Source organism: Carettochelys insculpta, chromosome 25, assembly GCF_033958435.1.
Source record: "Carettochelys insculpta isolate YL-2023 chromosome 25, ASM3395843v1, whole genome shotgun sequence".
NCBI classification, from domain to species: domain Eukaryota; kingdom Metazoa; phylum Chordata; order Testudines; family Carettochelyidae; genus Carettochelys; species Carettochelys insculpta.
Window position 1 is genome coordinate 2037826 of NC_134161.1, and position 23841 is coordinate 2061666.

Consider the following 23841-nt stretch of genomic DNA (forward strand, 5'->3'; position numbering starts at 1 on the left):
CCTGGGGCCTCACCTTTCTCTTTCCCGTCAGTTAAATGTGCTGTCAGACAGGCTGCGTTACTCACTCTCTAGTCCGCCTAGCAGCAGAGAGATCACCAGGCTCGTCTATACACTCTCAAAACCAAAAAGCAGTCCTGTAGCCCGTTAAAGACTAACAAAATACTTTATTAGGTGGTGAGCGTTGGTGGGACAGACCCACTTCTTCGGTCTAGGCCACCTGTGTCCATCACCGGCCCAGCGCCAGAGCCCCTGGAGTACAAGGACCCTGTGTGCCTGCTAGCCCAGCCCTTAGGCCATTCAGCTGAGAGAGATGAGACCAAACGTCACAGCCTGTCTCAAGAGAAGAGGGGGCTGAACCCGGCACTGTGAGAGCCCAAGTGATTACCCAACCCCCGCCGGCTCACGCCATCCTTGCCCCACTGCCTACATACGGAAAGTGGCCCTGCAGAGAGAGACAGAGCAGTCCCCCCGCCAGGCCCGTCCCCTCCCCCAGCGCTTAGGCTATTCACCTGCGAGGCAGGGGACCTCTGTGATGCACCTGACGCACATCAGCTGAGGGAGAGGAGGCAGCAGCGTCCTGTGAAACCTTCACCTGGGGGGTTAGGTCCTTCCCCTGTGATGCCAGGTGGGGGCTGCTTGAGATTCAGCTGGGGGCAGAGAGGCAGTGGGGGTTGGGTAGGGGAGAGAGGGGCTAAGCAGTGATGGGGGTGTGAATAAGGACAGGCACAGTACCCCGAGAAGCAGGGTCACCTGCTGACAGCAGGGGGTGTGTAACAAACCCCTGGCAGTATTTCCTCATGCTCCACGCAGCCGGGCTGGGGAAGGGGCTGCCAGGGGAGTGCTGAGGGCCAAAGCGCTAACCGGGGTCAGAAAGAGCAGAAGAAAGGGGGCAGCGAAGGGTCCCTGGGGGGCTCTTAGCCAGGCGGGTGAGGGCACAGCCCTGTGCTTTGGCTGGCCTTAAGCCACCGAGCGTCAGCTGCTAGCGGGGCCTGACTGAATTGCCACTTGTGTTGAGTGCCTTGGGGGGCAGGCTAGTGGGCTGGCTGAACAATCCCTCAGTGACATGCTGCCAGTCATGTTCTTCCTCCCCCTCTGCCGCAGGAGGAGAAGGGATTTGGAGGGGGCTCACCTACCACCCAGGTGAGCACCCTACCCCCTGGGTGAGCTTAGTGAGGTAGCTCCTCGTTAGATGCAGGGATTACATAAGAGTACATGGTTAGAGGTTGTTAGGCTACAGCCCTTCTACTAAGAATCATCACTGTTAGGTAAGTATCAAAACAAAACCGCAGTCCAGTAGCACTTGAAAGGTGAACAAAATCATTGATTTAGGTAAGCAGTGTACATGTACCGTCATTGCATCTAGGGCCACTACAATAATTAGTTGTACTGGGGATGCTTTAGTTTGTCTTGGGCCACGCAGCTAACAGCAGCACTGTATGCTTTATAACTGATAGATAGGGAGCCCAAAGATCTGCGTAACATCCTGAAAATCAGACAGAAAAAGTCTGTCAAATCCGTCCAGTCGCAAAATAATGGCAAATATAGCGACATGGTACAAACAAGTGACTATACTCTCCTCCTGGGGGATGGCAAGCCGAAAAAGCCCAGGGAAATCCATCCTACAGCCCTAGGAGCCTGGCGCTTTCAAACTGTCCAAAGCAGCGCTTGTTTGAGTACATGGTGCCATTGGCAATCGTATCTAGGTTTCTGCCCATCTGCCACGAGATGCAGCTTGGTTTTCTGAGGGGTAATGTGTAAAAGTGACAGTCTGTAGAAAAACGCTGCCATTAGCACCAGCTACTTGCCCAGTGTAGCAAGCAAAGGGCTCCAGCTTGCGAGTTACCCCTTCGTGCCCCAAATGGGTCAGGACTGGAGCCCACAGACACTTGTGTCTGCCAGCGGACAGCCGTATCTCGCTGTAGATCCAGGTGGAGGCTCTGCGTTTGCCCCGAGAGAGCACATCGTTCTCAGCGAGCAAGCCTAACTTCACTGTGTCACTTCTCTCTCAGACCCCGTGTCCCGGAAGAGCGTCAAGTCTGCACACGGCACCCGGAACAGGTACTCCAGCCAATGGACGCTCACCAAATGCCAAGCGTCTACGCCGGCCCGTACGCTGACATCGGACTGGAGGACAGTGGGGTCCCAGCACGGAATTACGGTCACAGAGAGCGACAGCTACAGCGCCAGCCTCTCTCAGGACACAGGTGAGTCGGCAGGAGGAGGAACACAGCTGCAGAGATCACGGCTTGAGAGAGAGGCCGGGCAGCTGGCACACTTGGGTGGGGGGGGCAAGAGAAAAAGGAGGCAGCAGCAGCACTGCCCAGGTACTCACCAATGGGAGCAGCTTCTGCCCCACCCACCTTCTGCCATCTCTGCAGTGGGGCAGCCTGTGGAAGCCGCCTCTCTCCCCTGGGTGCTGCTTTTCCCTGCCCGTTTTCCTAGGGGGCAGGGCAGGGCATACTGAGCGGCTGGGGCGTGCACTCGTGATGCCTGTGCGAAGGGCGACAGACACGCAGAGGCCTTGCCCCACCCAGGGGACACGCGTGCGAACAGAGACAGGCCCAGATGTGTGTTTTGTTTGATTACATCAAAACCCATGGGCCGATTTTTGTTTTAAACCAGCTACGGGCCACCCAGACTAGGGAGCGGGCTGCAAGACTGTTGTAACCAAGAGGGTCTCCCAGATCAGGGTAGTTTTGCTAAGTTTGCTCGTATACCTAGAATTACGGGGAAGGTACTGCTACTTAAAAATACATGAATGGAAGGCACTGGAAGCTGGCAACCCCATGGGGCAGCATTAAACAAAATGTCTTGGGGACCACACAGACTCCCGGTGGGCCGCATCTGGCCCACAGCGTGCAAGGGGCTCCCTGCTGTTTGAAACTGTGCATTGTGTATTTAACACAAATACCAGTTTTAAGTAGTACACAATAAACCTACAATATTTTAATTGTTGGTGACTGTGGGGTTTCACAATATTAAAATACAAAGCTCTGAAAAAACTCGAGTGCTTCATTTGAAAACAAAAATTAAGTCAAAATCGGCCCTTCCTGGGGGAACGTTCCTGAGCAGCTGTGCCCAGCTGGGGGTGACGGCGTTCTGTGTTTTCAGACAAAGGGCGGAACAGCATGGTGTCTACGGAGAGCGCCTCATCCACCTATGAGGAGCTGGCCCGGGCCTACGAGCACGCCAAGCTGGAGGAGCAGTTACAGCACGCCAAGTTTGAAATCACAGAGTGCTTCATCTCCGATAGCTCTTCCGACCAGATGACCACAGGGACCAACGAGAATGCAGACAGCATGACGTCCATGAGTACCCCGTCCGAGCCAGGGATCTGCCGGTTCACCGCCTCGCCCCCCAAGCCGCAGGACAGCGACAGAGGCAAGAACGTGGCCGTGCCCATTCCGCACAGAGCTAACAAGAGTAAGTATCCCTCTGGTGGCTGAGAGCACCCACCAGCCATGCAGGAGTGAGGCTGCAGCCTGGCTCTTGCAGCCAAGGGCCTAGACACAGAGCGCCAGCGCTCAGCCTGGCAGTGCCACCCTGCAGCGCAGGCACTGCCCCCAACTCCTGGGACCTGCTTGCATGCAGCCCTGCTGTGCTGACCAGCCGAGACAGCCTCTGTCTCTCTGCAGCAGGGTGTGGCCACCTCTGAATTGCCGGCGCTCACCTCTATGGCAGGGGCATCTTCTGGACTAAGATTTTTTGGAGCATAAGCTTTTGTGGGCAAAGACCCACGACTGCAGACTCCAACCAGTCTTACGGCAGCTGCAGTCACTAAACACGTAACCCGCCCCCCCCGCCAGTACAGGAAGAGACTGAAAATAATTTCTCGAGATTGGCAATTGCTTTACACAGTCCCCTCTGCACAGTAATGGAGCGTGCGAGCAGCTGTATCTCAGATCTTTCCCCTTCTGTAGCAAGGCCTCTCTAGTCTCTTCATAGCTTGCACACAAAGGGGAACTTTTCTCTCTGAATCTGATCAGCGCAAAGGGGCCTGGGGCGGACGTGCACACAAACCATTTGTGCTGTGCAGAAAGAGGAGAGCTGCGACGAGCCACCCTGAAGCTTGGGGGGGCAGCACTCTTGCTTTCCACACACCAGCACTAGACTAGACACTCAGGCATTTCAAGCACCTCACCCGTCTCTTTGGTCCCTGCAGGTGATTACTGCAACCTTCCCTTGTACATGAAATCAGAAGCATTCTTCCGCAAGCCTGACATCCACGATCCGTGTCCAGTGGTCCCGCCCAGGGAAGCCTCCATCCGAAACCTAGCCCGGGCTTATCACACGCAAACGAGGCATATGACGCTAGACCCAGGCAGCAAGCCTTTGGGCCTGCCACACCCAGGGTCTTCCGCAACTACTTTACCTCAAAGAACTCTCACCATGCCTGTCTCAGCAAACACCACTCCTGCTGCCGATCCCACGACTGCCACCAGCGCTGAGCCACGCATGCCCACGCACACCAAAATGGGAGGCTCCAGAGACTCTTTACTAGAAATGAGCACATCTGGTATAGGGAGGTCACAAAAACAAGGGGCTGGAGCATACTCCAAATCCTACACTCTTGTGTAGGAAATTAGAAAACCAATTAAAAACTGGTGGTTTCCTGCATTATTTATAGTGAAATTAACTCTTGTACATAATGAACTCTTTTGTATAAATGAAACTATTTTCTTCTTCTCCAAAACTGAAAAAGAAGCCAGGGCACAAAGAATTTGATGTTACAGATTTAAAAAAAATATATACGTGATCTTATCTCTATATTTCACATCGTTTGGAAAGGCGCACAAAAAGACTCGGTGATTTTTTCCCCCCTGATATTTATTGGTGGTTTTGAAAAGCAAATGCTCAAAGATATTGCATGCTGTTTACTGTTCTGAAAACAACAGGAGTTGCTTTGATTTGCAAATGCTTATGTGTTAATACCTTTTTCTATGAAAAAAATCCAGCGCCGTGTGCAATAAAGGTTATGTTTATACGTTGGGTTTTTTTTTTTTATCTGACTCGAGCCACAGGATTATGCTAGAAGTGGGCTGGGATGGGAGAAGAGCGCAAAATAGCTGAGAGGAGGGTTAAGCTAAGCTTTTCATTAGTTCCTGACAGTTTGCACCGCTGCCGAGAAACAGTTTGTAAAGTTTTAGCAGGGACTCTAAGCATGCAGACAGGCATGGAACAGCAAGCCGCAAGCCACTCCATCAGACTACCGAGAGCCTGTTCCCCATCCCATGCGGTGTCTCAGCAGCTGGGGGCACCAGGAATTCCCAGGGCATATGGTTTCTTGCCAACCTTTTGCCTAATGTCTCGGTCATAGCTGTGAGCTAGCAGATTGGCTCCCCGGTTTCACCCTCAGTGAATTTGCCCAGCCAACTCAGAGCCCCTGAGGCACTATGTCTACAGTGGAGTTAGGACTAGGTGCAAGGAGGCTGCCAGACCTGTAGGAGGCTGTGGTCCGAAGCCTGCAAAGGCACGTGCTCCAGCAATGTCTTGTGACTTCAAGAGCGCACCATGCAGGAATGGATCTGAACTGGGTACAGTAGAACCATGAAAGATACAAACACCAGCGTTACAGGCTTACCAGTCGGTCAATCGAACGCCCTGGAGAACAAGCACCAGAGTTACAGGCTTACCGCTCAACCGGACGCCCCAGGGAACAAACACCAGAGTTACAGGCTTACCGCTCAACCGGATGCCCTGGAGAACAAACACCAGAGTTACAGGCTTACCGCTCAACCGGACGCCCCAGGGAACAAACACCAGAGTTACAGGCTTACCGCTCAACCGGATGCCCTGGAGAACAAGCACCAGAGTTACAGGCTTACCGCTCAACCGGACGCCCTGTGGAACCAGAAGTTATCATACAGCAGTTGAGACCCCAAAAAAAAAAAAGACTCACTGACTAGGCCTCAAACAAGGACCATGTGGAGCCCTGATGTCCCCATGGGGCAGAAGCTGGGAATGGGGCTGTGGGGCTGAAGCTCTGAGCGTTAGTGTCCTCTGTGAGGCTGAAACTGGGAGTAGGAAGCCCCAGAGCTGAAGCCAAGAGCCCAGGTGCTCTCACCCCCCAGCTCTAAAGCCCTCAGCCCTTGTGCTCCTGGGTATCAGAAGCCCTGATGACCCCAGCACCTACAGCCCCCAACTCCCCAACGCCTTGTTCAGACTTAGCCATCTCAGAGTTATGGACAGCCTGGGTCCCCAGTGCCCATACTACTGCAGTTCTACGGTAGTGCTTGTGTGACGCCAGAGGCCACACTCGTGTGGATGCAGAGGGTGAAGTACAGCGCTGTTCTGGTCTCTGGATCCGAGTAGCACCACTCCGCCCTGCTCCCCAAGCAGTGCGACTCTGGGTGCTGGATTCTTGCAGCCCTTCCTGTCCTCTCAACAAGTGCCACGCATGTAGCTGCCCAGACAAGTGAGTAAGATGCCCTATGTAATGAGTATGTCAGAGAAAGCGGCAGGCATGGGATTATTATGGTACTGCAGAGGGTCGTCTTTAGGGAAAAGAAATCCTGGCAAACGTTAACAGGGAGACATTTTCTCCTTTTCCTTACACATTCAATAGATTTTAGAGTCTTTGTGCTGAACTGTAGATCAGAACGGACCTCTATCAATTCAGTACACAGGACAATGGATCATGGTAGCTGTCTAAGCCACTGCAAGAGCATTTTCACTTCTGCTTTGGGATGGGTGTTGCTAGCAGCTGTGAAGAGAGACCTTTGGCCCATACGGATACTGATTTTCAGAGGAACTGCTGCTGGTGTGAGCTGGGGTAAAGACTCACAGGCATAGGGTTAGCACTTACCTGTCAGAAGCCCACATGCTGAGCTGATATTGAACAAGGTGCAGGCCAAGATCTACATTATTAGAACCATAGAACTGGAAGGGACCTCAAGAGGTTCCCTGCCCTCTCAGTAGAACCAAACACCATTCTAGCTCACCCCCGACAGCTGTCTGTCTACCTGCTCTTAAATATCTCCAGCAATGGAGATTCCACAACCTCCCTAGGTAGTTTATTCCAGTGTTAACCACCCTGACAGTTAGGAAGTTTGTCCTAATGTCCAACCTGAACCTCCCTTGCTGCAGTTTAAGCCCGTTGCCTCTTGTTCTCTCCTCAGAGGCCAAGCAGAACAAATTCTCTCCCTTGCAACCCTCTTTGAGGTACTTGAAAACCACTATCATGTCTCCTCTCAGTCTTCTCTATACTAAACTAAACAAGCCCAGGTCTTTCAGTCTTCCCTCAATGTTCTCTAGACCTTTAATCATTCTTGTTGCTCCTCTCTGCCCATTCTCCAATTTCTCCACATCCTCCTTCAAATATGGTACCCAGAACTGGACACCATGCAGTAACTGAGGTCTAACCAGTGCTGAGTTGAGCGGAAGAATGACTTCTTGTGTATTACTCTCAACACTCCTGTTAATACATCCCAGAATCATGTTTGGGCTTTTTGCTGCAACAGCATCACACTGTTGACTCATATTTAGCCTGTGGCCCACTACAACCCCTAAATCCGTTTCCACAGTACTCCTTCCTAGCCAGTTGCATCCTGTTCTATATGGCTGAAGCTGATTGATTGTTTCTTCCTAAGTACAGCACTTTGCATTTGTCCTTATTAAACTTCATCCTGTTCACCTCGGACCATTTCTCCAGCTTGTTCAGATCGTTTTGAATTCTGACCCTATCCTCCCAAGCAGTTGCAACACCTCCCAGCTTGATATCATCTGCAAACTTACTAAGCACACACTCTGTGCCAATATCACAATTGTTGATATTGAACAGAACTGGTCCCAAAACAGACCCTGGGGGAACCCCACTTATGCCCTTCCAGCATGACTTGTGAACCATTAATAACTACTCTCAGAATGGTTATCCAGCCACTTTACACCCACCTTACAGTAGCCCCACCTAAGGTGTATTTGTTAGGAGGTGTGGAAGGCCACTCTATTGAACCACGGGGGGTTGTCAGCCAGAAGGTACTGGTAAAAATACAGGGCAGCCTGGTGAAAGTTGTACAGGATAAGGCGTTTGCACATACAGGACACACTGGGCTAACTGCTGGCCAGAGTTAATGGAACAAGATGTGGACGCAGTCCTGGATGCTGTGATATTGGAGCAGCTTATGCAGACCCTTCCAGAGACCACTAAAGTCTTGGTCAAGAGGTGCCCACTCAAGACAGTGGAGACAGCAGTAAAAGTGGCTGCAGAGCATTGCAAGAGTTCTAAGAAAAGCTTCTTGTCCGATACCAGCAGGAGGTTGGCGAGAGCCTGTGAGCAGCACGACCCACAGGCTTGAGCCAGAAACAAAGGAAGGCCACTTTGGACAGACCCAACAGTAGTGTGGGGAAAAAGGCCACATTGAGTGGGAATGTGGCTTGGGGAAAGGCTGCAGCTGGCCAGAGCACAGGGAAGTGCTCAGAAAGAAATGAAAACTATTCCAGTGAGGACAGGCCGGTAGCCGGTGAGGGGTGATTCCTCTGGAGGCCAGTTACGGACTTGCAGAGCAGGCTGGTTATATGGGGGGCGGTGCTTGTGGGAAGGGTGCAAACTCTAGCAGTGGTGTTCTCTAGCAGCACCATCCCCCTAGAAGCGTGCAGGAGCGTCAGTCCCTCCGGCCCGGGGTGGTAGGGACAAGTGGCACAAGGGCAGGAACCTAAGTGGCTGGCAGGACAAAGCTGGCTGAGCACTGGATCCAGGCTCACAAGCAGGAGGATGTGAATAAACCCACAAGACAACCCATGAGGCCCAGGTAGGGAAACCTAGGACAGGCAGGAAATAAAAAGCCCTGAACAAACACCAATGAACCAGGAACATGGGGCCCAGGTGGAAAATGCTGGAGAAAGGGGTGAAAGAGAACAGGGCATCTATGCCAGGACAAGTAGGGACAAACCCCCCATACCATGGAGGAGGGCCCAGTGGGGGTGGAGATTCCAAAGGACCTAACAGCCACCAGAAAGCATCAGCCTGCCAGGCGCGGGTTGGGGGAAATGCCCAGTGGGTACTGCAAAGGATGGGACAGACACAAGGCTGTGGTCCCCCGGGTGTGATAACCTGTGAGTTGAAAGTCGTAGGGTAGATACTGACCTACACTTATCCTGTGGATGGAGATGAGATGGTGGCCCAAAGCAAGCCAAACAAGAACTCCAGAGGGACCCTGCCCTCTGTGAAGAAGGGAAAACCGCTGACAAGGGAGGCTGGTCCCCACAGGGGGAAGTAACCTAACACAAAGGTGTGCCCAGGAACTCTGTTCTTGCCAGCCCGAGGGGGAGCAGACAGGACAGGCTACCTCTGTACCAGAGCAAGTAGCTCAGTGGGAAATACCAGCAGGCCTCTCAAGGAGGTCTGCTGCAATCAGACAAATGCCATTTCTTCCCCCCAGGCCTTGGTGGGAACAGTAACAGCAGCTCTCCAGCCCCAGCAGCTTGCCCAGAAGCAGGCACGTGCTGTTTCCCTGTGTGTTTTGGAGCTGGAAGGATGGCTCACCACACTCCAGCCAGCCCGGGCCCGGGCCTGGGCCAGTGTTCAGCTGCTGGTATGCAGACATCACGCAGGCACCATTCTCCAGCTGCAAGCCAACTGCCTGCCCCGCCCCCCCAAGGGCTGAGCTCTGCTATCCTTTCAGGGGGTGCTCAGCGCACGCACGCGCGCACGCCCACCCACCCACCCCCGGCTGCTCTGTGGCACCTAAAGCCACTCTGACAGAGGGCTTCTTCCAACCCGCACAGTCACCTTTCCCAAAAACATACCCACAACAGTTGCCTGCTCCTCTGCCTTTAACCCGAGCAGCCGTTGGGAGCCCAGTTCACCACCAGCAAGCTCCAGGACTTTCAACAGGTTGGTCCTCACCCTGTACTTACCGAAAGAAGGCAGCCACAGGCTCTCCTATACCATGGCAGAGCTCCACAGGGGCTGGGGGCTGGCGGAGAGTTCCGTTTTTCAGACTAGCTCTTTCTCCTTACATGGCACGCTCTGTTCGCCAATCTCACAGCACTTTACAGCTGTAGGGAAACTGAGGCAAAGGGGCATAGAACTTTACATAGGAGCACATGGCAAGACGACGAGTGTATGTCTGCAGCCTGCAGATCCCAGGCTCCTGCCACCCAGACACACAATGTTTTTTACGTCCTGGTCGCAGCCAACCACCGTAACAATGTTTTCCAAGCAGAAAGCGCAGAACAGTTGGCTGTAAAATAAAGGCTGCACCCAACCCTTGCTGGGAAGCCCCTCAGTTATCCAATCACACATGTTTCAGTAGTGATGTGAGTTAGATTTTGCACACAGACCCATCCCTACATGTTTTCAGTCACCTTCTAGTTCCCCCCTTAGACCACCACAGGAATGGTTTTGAGCAAACTTGACGTTTCACCAGCACTGTTCCACAAGCTTCAGAAGCATCACCGCTCCTATTAACTGGGGCTGAAGCAACGCAGAGGCCCAAGTCTTAAGTGGAGGACTGGGCAAACACCCCAGGTACCAGTCCGGGGCCATAGCCTGTAACCAACATGCTCCTGAGGGCTGAAATGCCGACCCAGAACTGCCAGTGAGAGAGACAAGAACACCGCTGCTTGGCCGAGCAAGCCAGCAAAACAAAGGCAGGCAGAAGACAAGGTTGTCACCTCTTTATTATCACATCTCTGGTACAAATCTCTCCCCTACATGCTAACGAGACTTCTTCACTGCACTGTCCCATTCAACCACACGTCTTAACAGCACACAACTTCATCCAGTCCGGCTGCATGGCTGCCCTGAGAGAAAGATGGGAAAAGGCTCCGCCCCTAGTCCAGCCGCCTCCGCTGTTCCGACCCCAGACAGCTTTGCATTTCAGGACAGGACAGTTGCCTAAAAGAATTCAGGGCCAATTGGCCAAGGAAATGATGAGCTCAGGACTCAAGGTCATGGCTCGAGTGGCTCTGTTCCCTGGTGTTTGTGCAGCACCCTGGCCTAGCACCTCCCCAGCACGAGTAACGTCGATTCGGCTTTCGTGGCGGAGGGGCTGGAGCCAGCTGTGCAATACCAGAGGTGGAACAAGCCATCATTAGCCCATGGCTAGGAACGCACGTGCAGGAGCTCAGAGCGCGAGGCAGGCACAGGGAAAGAGGGTGCACAGTGCCTGGGGAGAGGAAGGAACCCAGAGACAAGAATACCCTCCCTGAGCATCGAGGCTGGGGCTTACCCCAGCCAAGCCCACTGCACAACCACCACCTAACAGAGCACGCTGCGGGGGTGGAGCAGGACTGACAGCCCCCTGGGAGGGAGCTGGGGGTGGCAGACCAGCTCTCGAGGAGGGTGAAGGGCCAGTGTCCATTGCGGGCATTTAGCAGAATCACTGACAGCCATGGCAAGGAGGCAGCTCCGAAACCTTCTCAATGGGCCAGAGCAGTACAGATCAGCACCAGCCAAGTCTTGCACACAGCAAGCCTCCCAGAGCATCCTGCCCATCTCCTCCTGCCACCAGCACCGAGTACCTCCGGCCGGCTCCAAGTGCTGCAACGCGCCAGAGACCTATAGACTGCCCTTGCTGTAAGGCGACCAGCCAACTCTCCCCATCCACACGTACGTCCCTGAGCTTCCCACCCAGAGCCTGACACCTCACCGTCTGCTCACACAACCCTCAGGCCGTGCTACCTCCCAAAGGCACCAGCCACTGCCCAGGTAGTAGCACCACCCCAGCCTCGCCAGTCCGTAGCAGAAGGGACAGGAGGTGGGGGACAGGCCTGATCCCTCTCCTGTCTAGCCAGTGACTGGCAGGGGGTTGGTGAGAACAGGCAGACCGCACCCAGGCTATACCCAAGGACTGCGCTCGGTGCCCCTCAAGCCGCCATTAGCCCCCAGTCAGCACCTGCAGGTCCCGTGTCCTCGCTCGCGGCACCGCATGAAGACTGTGCTGGCCAAGGGTGGGCGGGCTGGCTCCCGGGACAGCGAGCTCAGGCTGATTCGGGGGGTTCCAGTGCACGGATGCGCAGGGCAGCCCCAAAAGCACTGGGCAGGAGAACCAGGGCAAAGGGGCTCCCGGACCGTTAACCCTCTGCCTGCGCCTGTCAATTCTCTTCCTGCTGCTAGACCCGGCCTCTCCCACCGCCTGCCCACCAAGCCACCCAAGCGCTCCCCTCCCTCCTGCAACATGTTTGGAGCCACCTCTCCTACCTGACTGACGCACCCCTGGTGCCCTCCCAGCTCCTCAGTCCCCTTACTGCAAACCCTGCTGGGCCCTCTCCCTAGCATCTGTCCCGCCCACAGTACCTGCTCTCTAGGCGTTAGCACTGGCCCCCACTGCAGGCTCCAGGCCACACACTGCTCCCACGAGGGCTCCTCAGCCAGCAGGACACACGCCGGAGCTGCGTGGATGCAGCCTGCGGCCTCCTGCCCAGTCAGTCGCTGCCACATGGCCACACAGTGGAGCTGGCCCAGAAGCTCGGATTCACCGTGGAGGCATTAATTCCAGATCCAGTCTCCCGGGGTAGCACCAGCTCCTGCCCCACGAGGGACCACAGTGAACCCAACGCTGCCCTGTGCCAGTTTCAGACAGACACTGGGAGATGCCCAGATGTGCCCCTGCCCCCTCCCACCCAAGAGCAGGCAAGAGGCCAGAAAAACAGGGAAAGAGCAGGGTGCAAAACCAGGTGCCTACCCGCCTCTTCCCCCTAACAGGCCCTTGGGTACAGCAGCTGTGAAGATGATGTTAGGGTGCCAGAACCCCAGTTAGCACCCACCAACCTGCGAATTGGGCCCCAGGGTTCAAAGCTGGGCTTTTCCAGTCTCTGAACTCCAGTTCCCATCCACTGCAACACTTGCTCTCCCTGTGCCCTGTTCGGACCCTGGTGGGGGCCAAGGCAAGTGGGGAAGGGCTTATCACGAGGCCAGCACAGCCTGGCACCCAACACAGACATATCTCTAAGCATCTGCACGCAGGGAGCACTACAGAGAAGGGAGCAGACAGCAGGGCAATGTGGATCCAGGGAGCTGCCACAGCAGTGACTGACAAACTTCTCTTTGACAAAGAAAACCACCACCACCACCACCACCACATGTGAAGAAGGGATCCCGGCCACGTCTATTTCTTTTCCTGCTTGTGCTGCTGGTACTTCCGGTAGTGGGTTTGGATGGTGAGCGCAGCTCGCTCGGTCGGGTCACACAAGCACCGGCTCTTGTTGCTCAGATCAGAAACCACATCACCTGAGGAGAAAGGCAAACACCACCATGAATGCAACCATCTGGGCGCAAGCTGGTGAGAGGCACCGGTAACAGGCCTGCAGACCGAGCTCTGGACCCACAAAAAAAAAAAAAAGCTGGAGTCCCCAGGGATAGTTCTCTGCAAACATCTAACCTACATGCAGCAGCAGTTAAAGCAGCAGAAAGACAGGCAGCATTAGGAAAGGGACAGTAAAACCAAAATTATCACAACACCACCATGTAAATCCCTGGTACGCCCACACCCTCAGCAGCGTGCGAGTTCTGGTCACCTCACTCAGAAAAAGACATTAAAATTGGGGTAAGTACAGAGAAGGGCAACAAAACCAATGAGGGGATGGAACCTCTTCTGTACTAGGAGAGATTACACAGACTGGGTCTGTTCAATGTAGGCAAGAGAGAGGAAACAACAGAGGTCTGTCCCATGGTGACGGGGGCAGAGAAAGTGAAAAGGGAAGCGTAATTGACAGAAGTACCTCACGCAGGAGCCAGGGTCTCCCACACAATTGACAGGCAGCAGGTTTCACACAACCAAAGGGACGGGCTGCTTCCCACTGCACAACTTGGGGGCTCCCCGACAGGGAGGATGGGAAGGCCCCAAGTATAACTGTTAAAAAAGCGTGAGGAGCTCATGGAGGCTACGTCCCTCAACAGCTGCTAGCCAAGACCATCAGGCACGCAATCCCACTGTCTGAGCAACCCTGGATTCCCAACCCGAGACCCCAGGGGTGGACAATGGGGGATGGATCACTTGGTAATTGCCCATCTCTGCTCAGTCCCTGTTGAACACCTGACACTGGCCAATGTCAGCGGACAGGACACTGAAACAGACAGACTATTAGTCTGATCCCATTTGGCCATTAGCTTCCCTGACACCTACTGCAGCATCAGCAGCTCTTCTCTGGACTGGATCCTGGTTACATGCCAGCCACGGAACGGCCTCTCATGGCAACAGCTACTGCTCACCACCTATCCAGGATGGATTTGAACTAAGGAACCTATAGACATCAAGCTCTGGCTGCCTGCATGCCAGGCTGCACATGAAGGCAGAGTATTAACAGCCGGCATTAAGGATGTTTCATCTTGCTTGCTGTAGCTGTACCCGAATGGCTGAGTTTGGCTTCAGAGCCTTCTGCCGTATCTGCCTCCTGAGAGGACTGTCAGGCTGTAATCGGGCCCCCTGGCCCATAGGGTCATTGCATTATAAGCAGCTTTGTGCTGCTCCTGCATCTCAGGGGCAGGCGGGGGAGCCTTTGGCTGGAACGATGCTAAGCCATTAGTTTTCCAAGGAGCAGCATGCCTAGAACGCAGGGCACAGCTCACCTCCACCCCCAGCAGCCCGAAGGAAGGTTATTCCCAGGTGCAGCTGGGCACAGTGAGAACAGGCGGGATTCTGGGTATGCTGTGCCATTCAAACCCACAGGCCTGGTTTGCACAGACACGTCACAGTCGATGCAGCATCTGCTAATTAATCACCTGGGCTCGACGGAGGCGTACGGGGCACTTCCAAGGCGAGGGACTGAGCCAGTCTAGAAAGTTTGTTCCAGGCTGCGCTGGGTAGCTCGCACACCCTGGGACCGCAACACAGAGAAGCTCGACACACTACACAAGTTCCTGAGAATATGGACGAGTCTCCAGTCTGGTTTTCCCCAATGCTCCTGTAAGCAGAGACCTTGTGCAGCCACTCAGCAGAGATCTGAATGCCGCCCAGCTGGTGAACAGCGTGCCCGCAGCCAGTCTGCTCGTACTGTGGTGCGCACTGATCCATGCCTCAGCACACGCAGAAAACGTATTTCGCACAAGTGGAAAAAATCCGCACGTGGCTGGAAAGATTGGAGGGAAACACTGGTTGCCACCCCAACTGCTCCCCGCTTCCTGAGCTGGGGGAGCGACCCAGAACAAGAGGCAACGCAACCACTGCTGCCATGATGGAGAGAAGCTGCCCGAGACAGAGGCACAGTCCTGCAGGCGTCACGCCCCACCAGAGCACAGAGTCCCAGCCCGCAGCTAAGACTCAGGGAACACGCGGCCCTCGCGTGCAGTGCGTTGCCCTGTTCCTGCAAGAGACCTGGCTTCTCTGAGCCCTGTAAGTGGAAATGAAACAAAACCGCAACGCTCGCTGTGCCCAGCAACGGTGTCTGAACACACGGCTGCTGGGGTCAGAGCTGTATTTGTCTGCCGTCACCCAGCTATAGGGGGAAGGGGAGGAGAATTATTTCAGCGATCTGCCCTCGAGTCCTCCGTCGGCCACACAGTCTACAGAAGCCATCACCCGAGGAGCCCAGTCCTTGTCTCAGTGGAGGGGAAAGCCACGCTGGTTACTGACTACAAACAGCTGGATGCTAGCAGGGACACAATCCATTCTCTTAGCACAGGCTACAAGTTCAATGAGTTTGCTGTTCTCAGCCTATTTTTCAGGAGCCTACACCATTGACTTGTTCCAAGTACACTGTGCAGCCCCATCCCAGGGGCCCCAGAAACGGCACATAACCGCTCAGCTCAGTCTGCATGGCCAACATGCAGGTCAGAGGGGAGGTGGAGCGGGCAAGTCATATGGAAGGGCAAACCCGCCCTCACTCTCTGCCAGCCCTAACCCCACTCTGTAACGGCGGTGCTCCTTGAGCCCCCAGCTTCCCCAGTGTGGCTCATGACTCACAGGCGCCCACAAAGAGGAGCAGCTCTGAGCAGGAATAAAGCTCTCATGCTGATAAATGGGAGCCATCCCTGCCGGATGCTTAACGGTACATTAGGGAGATGTTGTGAATTCAACACAAATGGAATCAAAGCAGCACAGCAGAGCTCTCTTCAGCGAACGCGTCAGGCTAAGCACCCCCCTAGCAGCGATCAGAGATCCTGGGGCCAGATGCTGCTGTATAAACTCAGTATTACCGGAACTGATTTTTATTCTCTAAAAGAAACAGCGAAGTAAAAGGCACATCAACCAGCTCACGTGGGGAATCAGCTCCCCGGCCATAGAGCCTGTTCTCAAAGCTATCAGACACCAGAAGCTGTGGGAGGGAGGCGCTGGGAAAGGGGGTTTACGGTTGCATGTTCCCAGGAACAAGCCTCATCTCTGTGGCCTGTTGGCAGCTCTTGAGGAAGTACAGTAAACCCTCGAAATGCGCACTGGTGAGTTAAGTGCAACTCAAAATCTGGCTCCTGCTGGCTCTGGCTCAACTCCCCTTGCCCTGGTTCAACCCTCCCGTAGCCTGGCTCAAGCCCCCCCATGTGGGTCCAGCTCAGCTCCACCCCCCGCATCCCCTGCAGCCCTAACCCACCCCAAGCTTAACCTCCCGTCCCCTCCCATGTCCCCAACTGACCACTAGGCTTAACACTCCCCAACCGCCCCCACAACCCCAGAGCTTACCTTTCAAAAGGAGCTGCCGGTGCCCCTTGTGCTCCCCAGCTGCAGAACGTGCGTTTCACCAGGGAAAAAAGCCCCCCCGCAACTTATGCGAAATTCAGGTTACATGAGGGTGCGAGGAGCAGAACCCTCACACCACTCGAGGGACCACTGTACACCAAACAAAGGGGCTGACTTTCGATACGCCGGCTGGGCTCAACTCCTCGGAGGCCTTAGCGGCATACACCACCCATCACCACAGGCTTCAGAACAGCCAACTAGCACAGCAAAGGCCACTGGGTTGATTCAGGTGGGTCCCTGCCCTTGGCACATCTTACCACTAGGTTACACTGCCCCTCCGCCATCACAATGCCCCATACGCAACTATGGAGAACGGTCGGCACTGAACTAGCACGTTCCACCAGCAAAGTGTCAACTGTCCTGAGTAACGCCCCGGGAGTGGGGTCGGGATCACACGTGCCATTTCAGAGGGGGAAACTGAGGCACGGAGCAGTGGCATGACTTACCCAAGGCCACAAGTAGAGTTAGTGAAGAGACAGGAATAGGATTCAGGAGTTCCTGGCTACGTCTACACGTGCAGCCAACATCGAAATAGCTTATTTCGATGTTGCGACATCGAAATAGGTTATTTTGATGAATAACGTCTACACGTCCTCCAGGGCTGGCAACGTCGATGTTCAACTTCGACGTTGCTCAGCCCAACATCGAAATAGGCGCAGCGAGGGAACGTCTACACGCCAAAGTAGCACACATCGAAATAAGGGAGCCAGGCACAGCTGCAGACAGGGTCACGGGGCGGACTCAACAGCAAGTCGCTCCCTTAAAGGGCCCCTCCCAGACACACTTTCATTAAACAGTGCAAGATACACAGAGCCAACAACTAGTTGCAGACCCTGTATATGCAGCACGGACCCCCAGCTGCAGCAGCAGCAGCCGCCAGAAGCCCTGGGCTAAGGGCTGCTGCCCACGGTGACCACAGAGCCCCGCAAGGGCTGGAGAGAGAGTATCTCTCAACCCCCCAGCTGATGGCCGCCATGGAGGACCCCGCTATTTCGATGTTGCGGGACGCGGATCGTCTACACGTCCCTACTTCGATGTTGAACGTCGAAGTAGGGCGCTATTCCCATCCCCTCATGGGGTTAGCGACTTCGACGTCTCGCCGCCTAACGTCGATTTCAACTTCGAAATAGCGCCCGACGCGTGTAGACGTGATGGGCGCTATTTCGAAGTTAGTGCCGCTACTTCGAAGTAACGTGCACGTGTAGACGCAGCTCCTGACTCCCGGTGCTACGGATTTTGTGCAATCACGTGTTGATTTCAAAGCACAAGGAGCTGGTGATCTATATAACTACCTTGGACCTTACACACGCAGGTGACAACGTACCAGTGCTTCCATCAGATTACTTATGAAATAACCCTTTTTTTTGGACGTGCTCATCCTGTTCTGTCTGCTACCAACCTGCAGAGACGGCACAATGGGGCCCCTGGGGTGGGCTAGCTACTCTGGGTCTCATTTGCACAAGGAAGTTTGCACCAATGTAACTAGAACCAGTTAAGAAACCCATTTAATTAAATGCACTTTTTGTATGAGCACCGCAGTGGGGTTGAGAGAGATTTGGTACGAGCTAACCCAATAAAGAGGCACCCAAGGTGGTTACCCTGGTTTAACCAACAAAGTGTCTGAACAGCCAGAGGCGAGTCAGTGCATCTTTCTTGTGCAGACACAGCTGTGCAACTGTTGAGCAGTCTTGGTAAGATCAGGCATCCACAGGCACACTCACACTCAGAGGGCGAACAGCAGGGAACTGTACCAGCCTCCTCCATTTGGAAGGGCTGGCCATTGAAAAAACAGGAACTGCTCAGAGGAGAGCTGAACACACAACCCTGAAATCACCCCAACAGAAAGCATCAAGAGACACTATCTCGGAAACACCTGAACGCCACAGCGCCACGTCAAACCCTTCTGTTCGGTTCCATACAAGGAGACCTGACCAGGAACCCTGCTAACTGCTGAGCATTGGGCCCTGCTATGGAAGCACAGTATTGTTCAGTTCAGGGGCTGGTATTGTTCAATATCTTTATTAGTGAGAGGATGGATTGTACCCTCAAAAAATCTGCAGATGACACTAAGCTTGAGGGATGGGCAGATACATTGGAGGGTAGGGACAGGGTCCAGAGTGACCTGGATAAATTGCAAGACTGGGCCAAAAGAAATCTGGTGAAGTTCAACAAGGAGAAGTGCAGAGTCCTGCACTTGGGACAGAAGAATCCCAGGCACTGTTACAGGCTGGGGACTGACTGGCTAAGTTAGCAGTGCAGCAGAAAAGGACCTGGGGATTACAGTGGATGAGAGGCTAGAAATGAGTCAACAGTGTGCCCTTGTAGCCAAGGCGGCTAATGGCATATTGGGGTGCATTTCCAGCAGATCTGGGGAAGTTTTTATTCCCCTCTGTTCGGCACTGGTGAGGCCACATCTGGAGTACTGAGTCTAGTTCTGGGCACCCCAGTACAGAGAGGATGTGGTCACATTGGAGAGGGCTCAGTGGAGGGCAAAGAAAATGATTTTAGGGGGCTGAAGCACATGACCTACAAGGAGAAGCTGAGAGATCTGGGCTTATTTATTTAGTTTGAAGAAGAGAAGAGTGAGGGGCCATTTGATAGCAGCCTTCAACTTTCTGAAGGGGGCTCTAAAGAGGATGGAGAGAGACTGTTCTCAGTGCGACAGATGACAGAACAAGGAGCAATGGTCTGACATGACCGTGGGAGAGGTGTAGGTTGGATATTAGGAAAAACTATTTCCCCAGGCGGGCGGTGAAGCACTGGAATGTGTTACCTAGAGAGGTGGTGGGATCTCCATCCCTAGAGGTTTTTAAGTCTCAGCTTGACAAAGTTCTGGCTGGGATGATTTAGTTGGGGTTGATCCTGCTTGAAGCAGGGGGCTGGACTAGATGACCTCCTGAGGTGCCTTCCAGCCCCAGGAGTCTAAGATTCTATCTTCCCAGCTGCGTGTGGCATTCCTGAAGGATGCCCATGAGCAGCATGCTGCTGGAATTCAGCCCAGGACCTACTGAGACTCCAGAGAAGAGGAGTCCCACTAGGTTCCCTCCCCAAGTTCCTGTCCAGAACCAGACACCCGCACCTCTCGGCAGCAGCTTCCAATCGCACAGCTCAGCAGCAGCTTCCAGGACTGCGCTACAGAGCCCATTGTGCACCTGCCTTCATCCGATTACTGCCTGAGCTGCACTGAGAATAGAAGCGGACAAATCCGATTTGCTGAGCAGTTGACTTTGTTAGAGGCAGCAGAATCTGAGGGCATTTCAGAGTGGCTTGTGCCAGGCCAGGAGGGAAGAGGATGAGGCCACGGCTGCCCTAGCAAAGAGGGATGTCTCTTTCCATTACGAAGTTAGCTGGGTGGTTTTGCAGGAGGAGGGAGCTAATTACAGACACAAGCACTTTAGAGATCTACCGTAAGCTCAGGCTGCACAGCGCAGGGCTTTGCATCTGCTGGACAATGGGTCAGAGCAGAGCGCCTCTGATGGGAGCCCCAGGGGCGGGCATCTGGCTACTGCTGCTGCCTATAATTAATACAGTAGCCATCCCGCGGTGGGTCCTGCACACACTCCCAGACGCACTGGCTGGGGGTACATGCTAATCGGCACAGAAATGATTAAAAATTAATTAAATGGAGCGTGCTGGCTCTGCTGAGTCGCAGCAGCCCTGCTCCAGGCTGCGAATCCCTCCCACAGAACCACGCTTCTTCCAGTTAGTTAACGCGTCGGCGGTCCCCGGCTCCCCCCTCACCAGGCCAGAAGCAAGCTGCACACTCACCTTTCCGCCCTGGCGAGCAGTAGATGCTGCTGTGTCGAGAGTGCCCACCTTTCTGGAAACAGACAGACACAGGAAGAGAGTTAGTTGCGTCCCCAGTATGAGTCCAGGGTGGCCCTTGCCAGTGTAGCTGAAAGACACTGGAAGGAGGCTGGGCACTATTTTACCGAGGTCCCCCGGAGAAGGGTGTACCATGGAGTCACACATCCATTCATTAACCTTTGTGAGAGCCCTTGGAAGGCAGCGTTGCAAAAAGGCTGCCGTTGAAAGAAACATCAAGTTTTTGAAAACAAGATGTCTCCCATGTATTGCCCTGACATCTCAGGGGATGAAATTTGCATGATCTGGCCTCATTAAATGGGGCACACGCTTAGGATGAAAGCAACAGTGAAACGAGCCTGGGCCCGTTTTCCTATCACACGACACTGCGATGCCTGGGGTGCAAGCTCTGTGGGGGATGCTTCCAGCCAAAGGAGAAATAGCGTGAACGAATCTCGAAAGCCCAAATTCTCTCCCCTTGGGCTGTCTTCTGGCAAACACAGAGTCTCCTCCTTCACACAGTCTGTGCTTTGAGCAGAGTCTTTAATTACATAAACGCACCCCAAAAACCAAAGAGTCCTGCAGCACCTTAAAGATGAACAAATTTTATTTACTAGGTTTATTACCCATGAAAGCTCATTACCTAATACATAAAATTGATAGTCTTTAATATGCCCCAGGACGGCTTGTTTGTGAAGCTACAGACTAACACAGCTACCCCTCTGAGAGGGGCCCAAGGGTTTTTTTAAACATAAAAAATGTGGCCATGTGTATCACCACCCACACGGTCACCAGATGCCACATGCAAGGGTCAGAAGTTCCACAAGCATCCAACTGAGAGCCCAGGAACACTGACCTTGTCACTTTTTCAGGCACGGGAGACCTTTAGTTCTAATGAATACGAAAGCAACAAATGGGACATTGCTGAGGGAACCCTCCAATGCATCTGAGATACAGAGGGTCAATTGCTGTCCCTTGGCACACAGGGCCCTGGATTTCCACAAGGTCTAAGGCAGCTACCAAATTCAGCCTATAAGGAAAAGGCCTTTTTCTGTAGCCAGCCTGCAACCTTTGCAACCTAGAGCCAGCAGCAGCCAGCAGCTGAAAACCAGGCAGTCACATCCTCACACTCCATCTAAATTGCATTAAAATAGTGTAGTACCAGGCTGTTAAGGAGACTCCATCCTAATGGCACCCAATATCACCAGATAATGGAACAGATCTTGACAGGGTCAAAGAGAACTTTTATGGCACTTTGTCCGGCAAGGAACTACCAATCTATCACTGGGGATGTGGAATCCTCATTCTTTTATTCTAACATTATGGTTCCCGCATTTCCCTACTGTTTGTCTCTTTGAGCATTGCCTGGTTTTTAATTGTTTCTGTCGGCTGCATAATTAATTTTTCTACAGGTAACTCCATTGAGGTGGTGGGCTATAAGATAACTATTTCAGTATGCTCGTAAGATAATCGGTTACAGTCTAGCTAAGCAGGACTCAAGTTTCACCATATAAACTGAGGTTCAAAAGGGAGTTCTTTGAGAACCAACTCCAGGACCCAGCGCCAAGTTCTGAGCAGCCAGACTTCCACCCTGTGCCAATGACACTGCAGAGACGAAGTCCACAGATGGACCTGATCCTGGCTGACCATCAAGAAAAGTTCCTCCTTCTCATTAGGACTGGGGAGCCTGGCATGCTAGCCATGTGACCATTCATAGACAGTGATTAAATAGGCTGTTACTGTGTAAGGCTCTTTCATTCGTAAGAGATCCTGCAAACCCGCAGAGTGGAGCCCTAGGAATAGGTAAGGGTGGGCACATCTAGAGCGTGTGAATGACAGACAATGCTGTGTGGGTAACAAGCCAGGGCACAGCTATTAAATTCCTTAGCTGGTCCCAGCTGTTACAGAAATAATTTGGCTCCAAACAGCCACGCATGCCATCAATGCTGTTCACCAGCAAGAGAAGGGACGCAGCCTCATGTGCTGTCCTGCCATGGGGGGAGGCACGGCATCTCTGACCCAGTACGACGCTTCCTCAGAAACACTTCCAACTGTATCCCCAGGAAACCCATTGTAAGCACAGCAGAGCTGCTTCTTTGGCCACAGGCCCGACACCGGAACTTCTGCCCACGAGTGGTGAAGAGGAATGAAAGGGGAGGGAGATCGGTGGTAGGGCCCACGGAGCACAGGCGGGAGGAGAGAAGGCCAAGTCTCCACCAGAAAGGTCAGTTCTAGTTCCAGTTTCCATCCTCTCAGCTTCCTGTCTCTCCAGACATTGTGATCCCCATGAGATCTCGGTGCCTGACAGTGTGCTAAAGGCAGCACAGTTGTCAACACGAGGCTCTTACATGGAGATCTCCCCTCCAGGCGAAGGGATGGGCACGTGCTTGGTCTTCACTGACTTGTTCCCAGACTGACCACACGCTGTCAAGACTGTTCATTTTAGTCAGCTGGTGAAATTCATCCTGGGCTGCCGAAGGAACCATTACTGATCATCTTTGAGAACTCCTAAAAGGACAGGTGAGGTTCCAGAGGATGGCGAAGGGCAAAGTTAATATCTGTCCCTGAAAGAGAAGACCAGGAGAACTCAGGGAATTATAGACCAGTCAGACTAAACTTCAAAACCTGGAAAGATACTGAAACAAATTGTTCAGCAATGTTTGACAGCACCTGGCTGATAAAATGGTTAAGTAACAACAAATCCATGTTGGCTAAGAACAAATCATTCCAAAGCAATCCCATTTCCATTTCTGACAGCGTTACTGGTACGGCAGATGAGGGAAACAGCAGATGCGACAGATCTTGATTCTGGTGAGGCTTTTGACACAGTTACGCGTGAGCGTCTGAGAAACAAACTCGGTGGTGGTTTAAAGAAATTACCAGAAGGTGAGGGCAAAACTAGCTGAAAAACTGAACTCAGGTAGTAGATACCACTGGTCTGCTGTCAAAGTGAGCTCTAGCAGGGTCCGACAGGGGTCAAACCTGGGTCAGGTAATAGTTAATATTTTTATTAATGACTGGGATAATGGAGCAGAGGGCTTGCCTACACAATGTGCAGATGACACCAAACTGGGAGGAGCTGCAAGCACTTTGGAGGACAGGGTTAAAATTCAAAATGAACTTGACAAAGTAAGGACGTGGTCTGAAATGAGATGAAATTCAATACAGATGAGTGCAAAGCACTACACTCAGAAAGGAAAAAATCAAATGTACCACTACAGAATGGGGAATAACTGTCGAGGTGGTAGTAAAGGGCTTGGTGGTCATAGGATATGGTTGAACAGTGGGCTGTAATTGCAAAAACACCTAGTACCATCCTGGGGTGTATTACGAGGAGTCATTGCACCACACGTGGGAATCAAGGTTGGTTAAGAAGCGTTCACTGACCAAGATTATGCCAATGATGCTGCCATGTTTTCAGCGAGGT

General features: G+C 53.2%; 2 protein-coding genes across 6 annotated transcripts in view; one reads left to right on the plus strand and one right to left on the minus strand.

Moving 5' to 3' along the window:
- The window catches only part of DSCAML1 (DS cell adhesion molecule like 1), a 293581-nt gene extending 287765 nt beyond the window's left edge, over window positions 1-5816 (plus strand). Inside the window, exons 32-34 of the mRNA XM_074977017.1 lie at window positions 2010-2204; window positions 3112-3423; window positions 4163-5816. Coding sequence (XP_074833118.1) covers window positions 2010-2204; window positions 3112-3423; window positions 4163-4578 — 923 coding nt within the window. The 3' untranslated portion in view covers window positions 4579-5816. The remainder of the gene's footprint in view (window positions 1-2009; window positions 2205-3111; window positions 3424-4162) is intronic.
- A 4812-nt stretch (window positions 5817-10628) lies between these two features.
- The window catches only part of CEP164 (centrosomal protein 164), a 105873-nt gene continuing 92660 nt past the window's right edge, over window positions 10629-23841 (minus strand). For all 5 annotated transcript variants that reach the window (XR_012642497.1, XR_012642498.1, XR_012642496.1 and 2 more), the window contains 2 exons: window positions 20379-20430; window positions 10629-13171 (listed from right to left, as the gene is read on the minus strand). The gene's annotated coding sequence lies outside the window, so the exon portion shown is untranslated. The remainder of the gene's footprint in view (window positions 13172-20378; window positions 20431-23841) is intronic.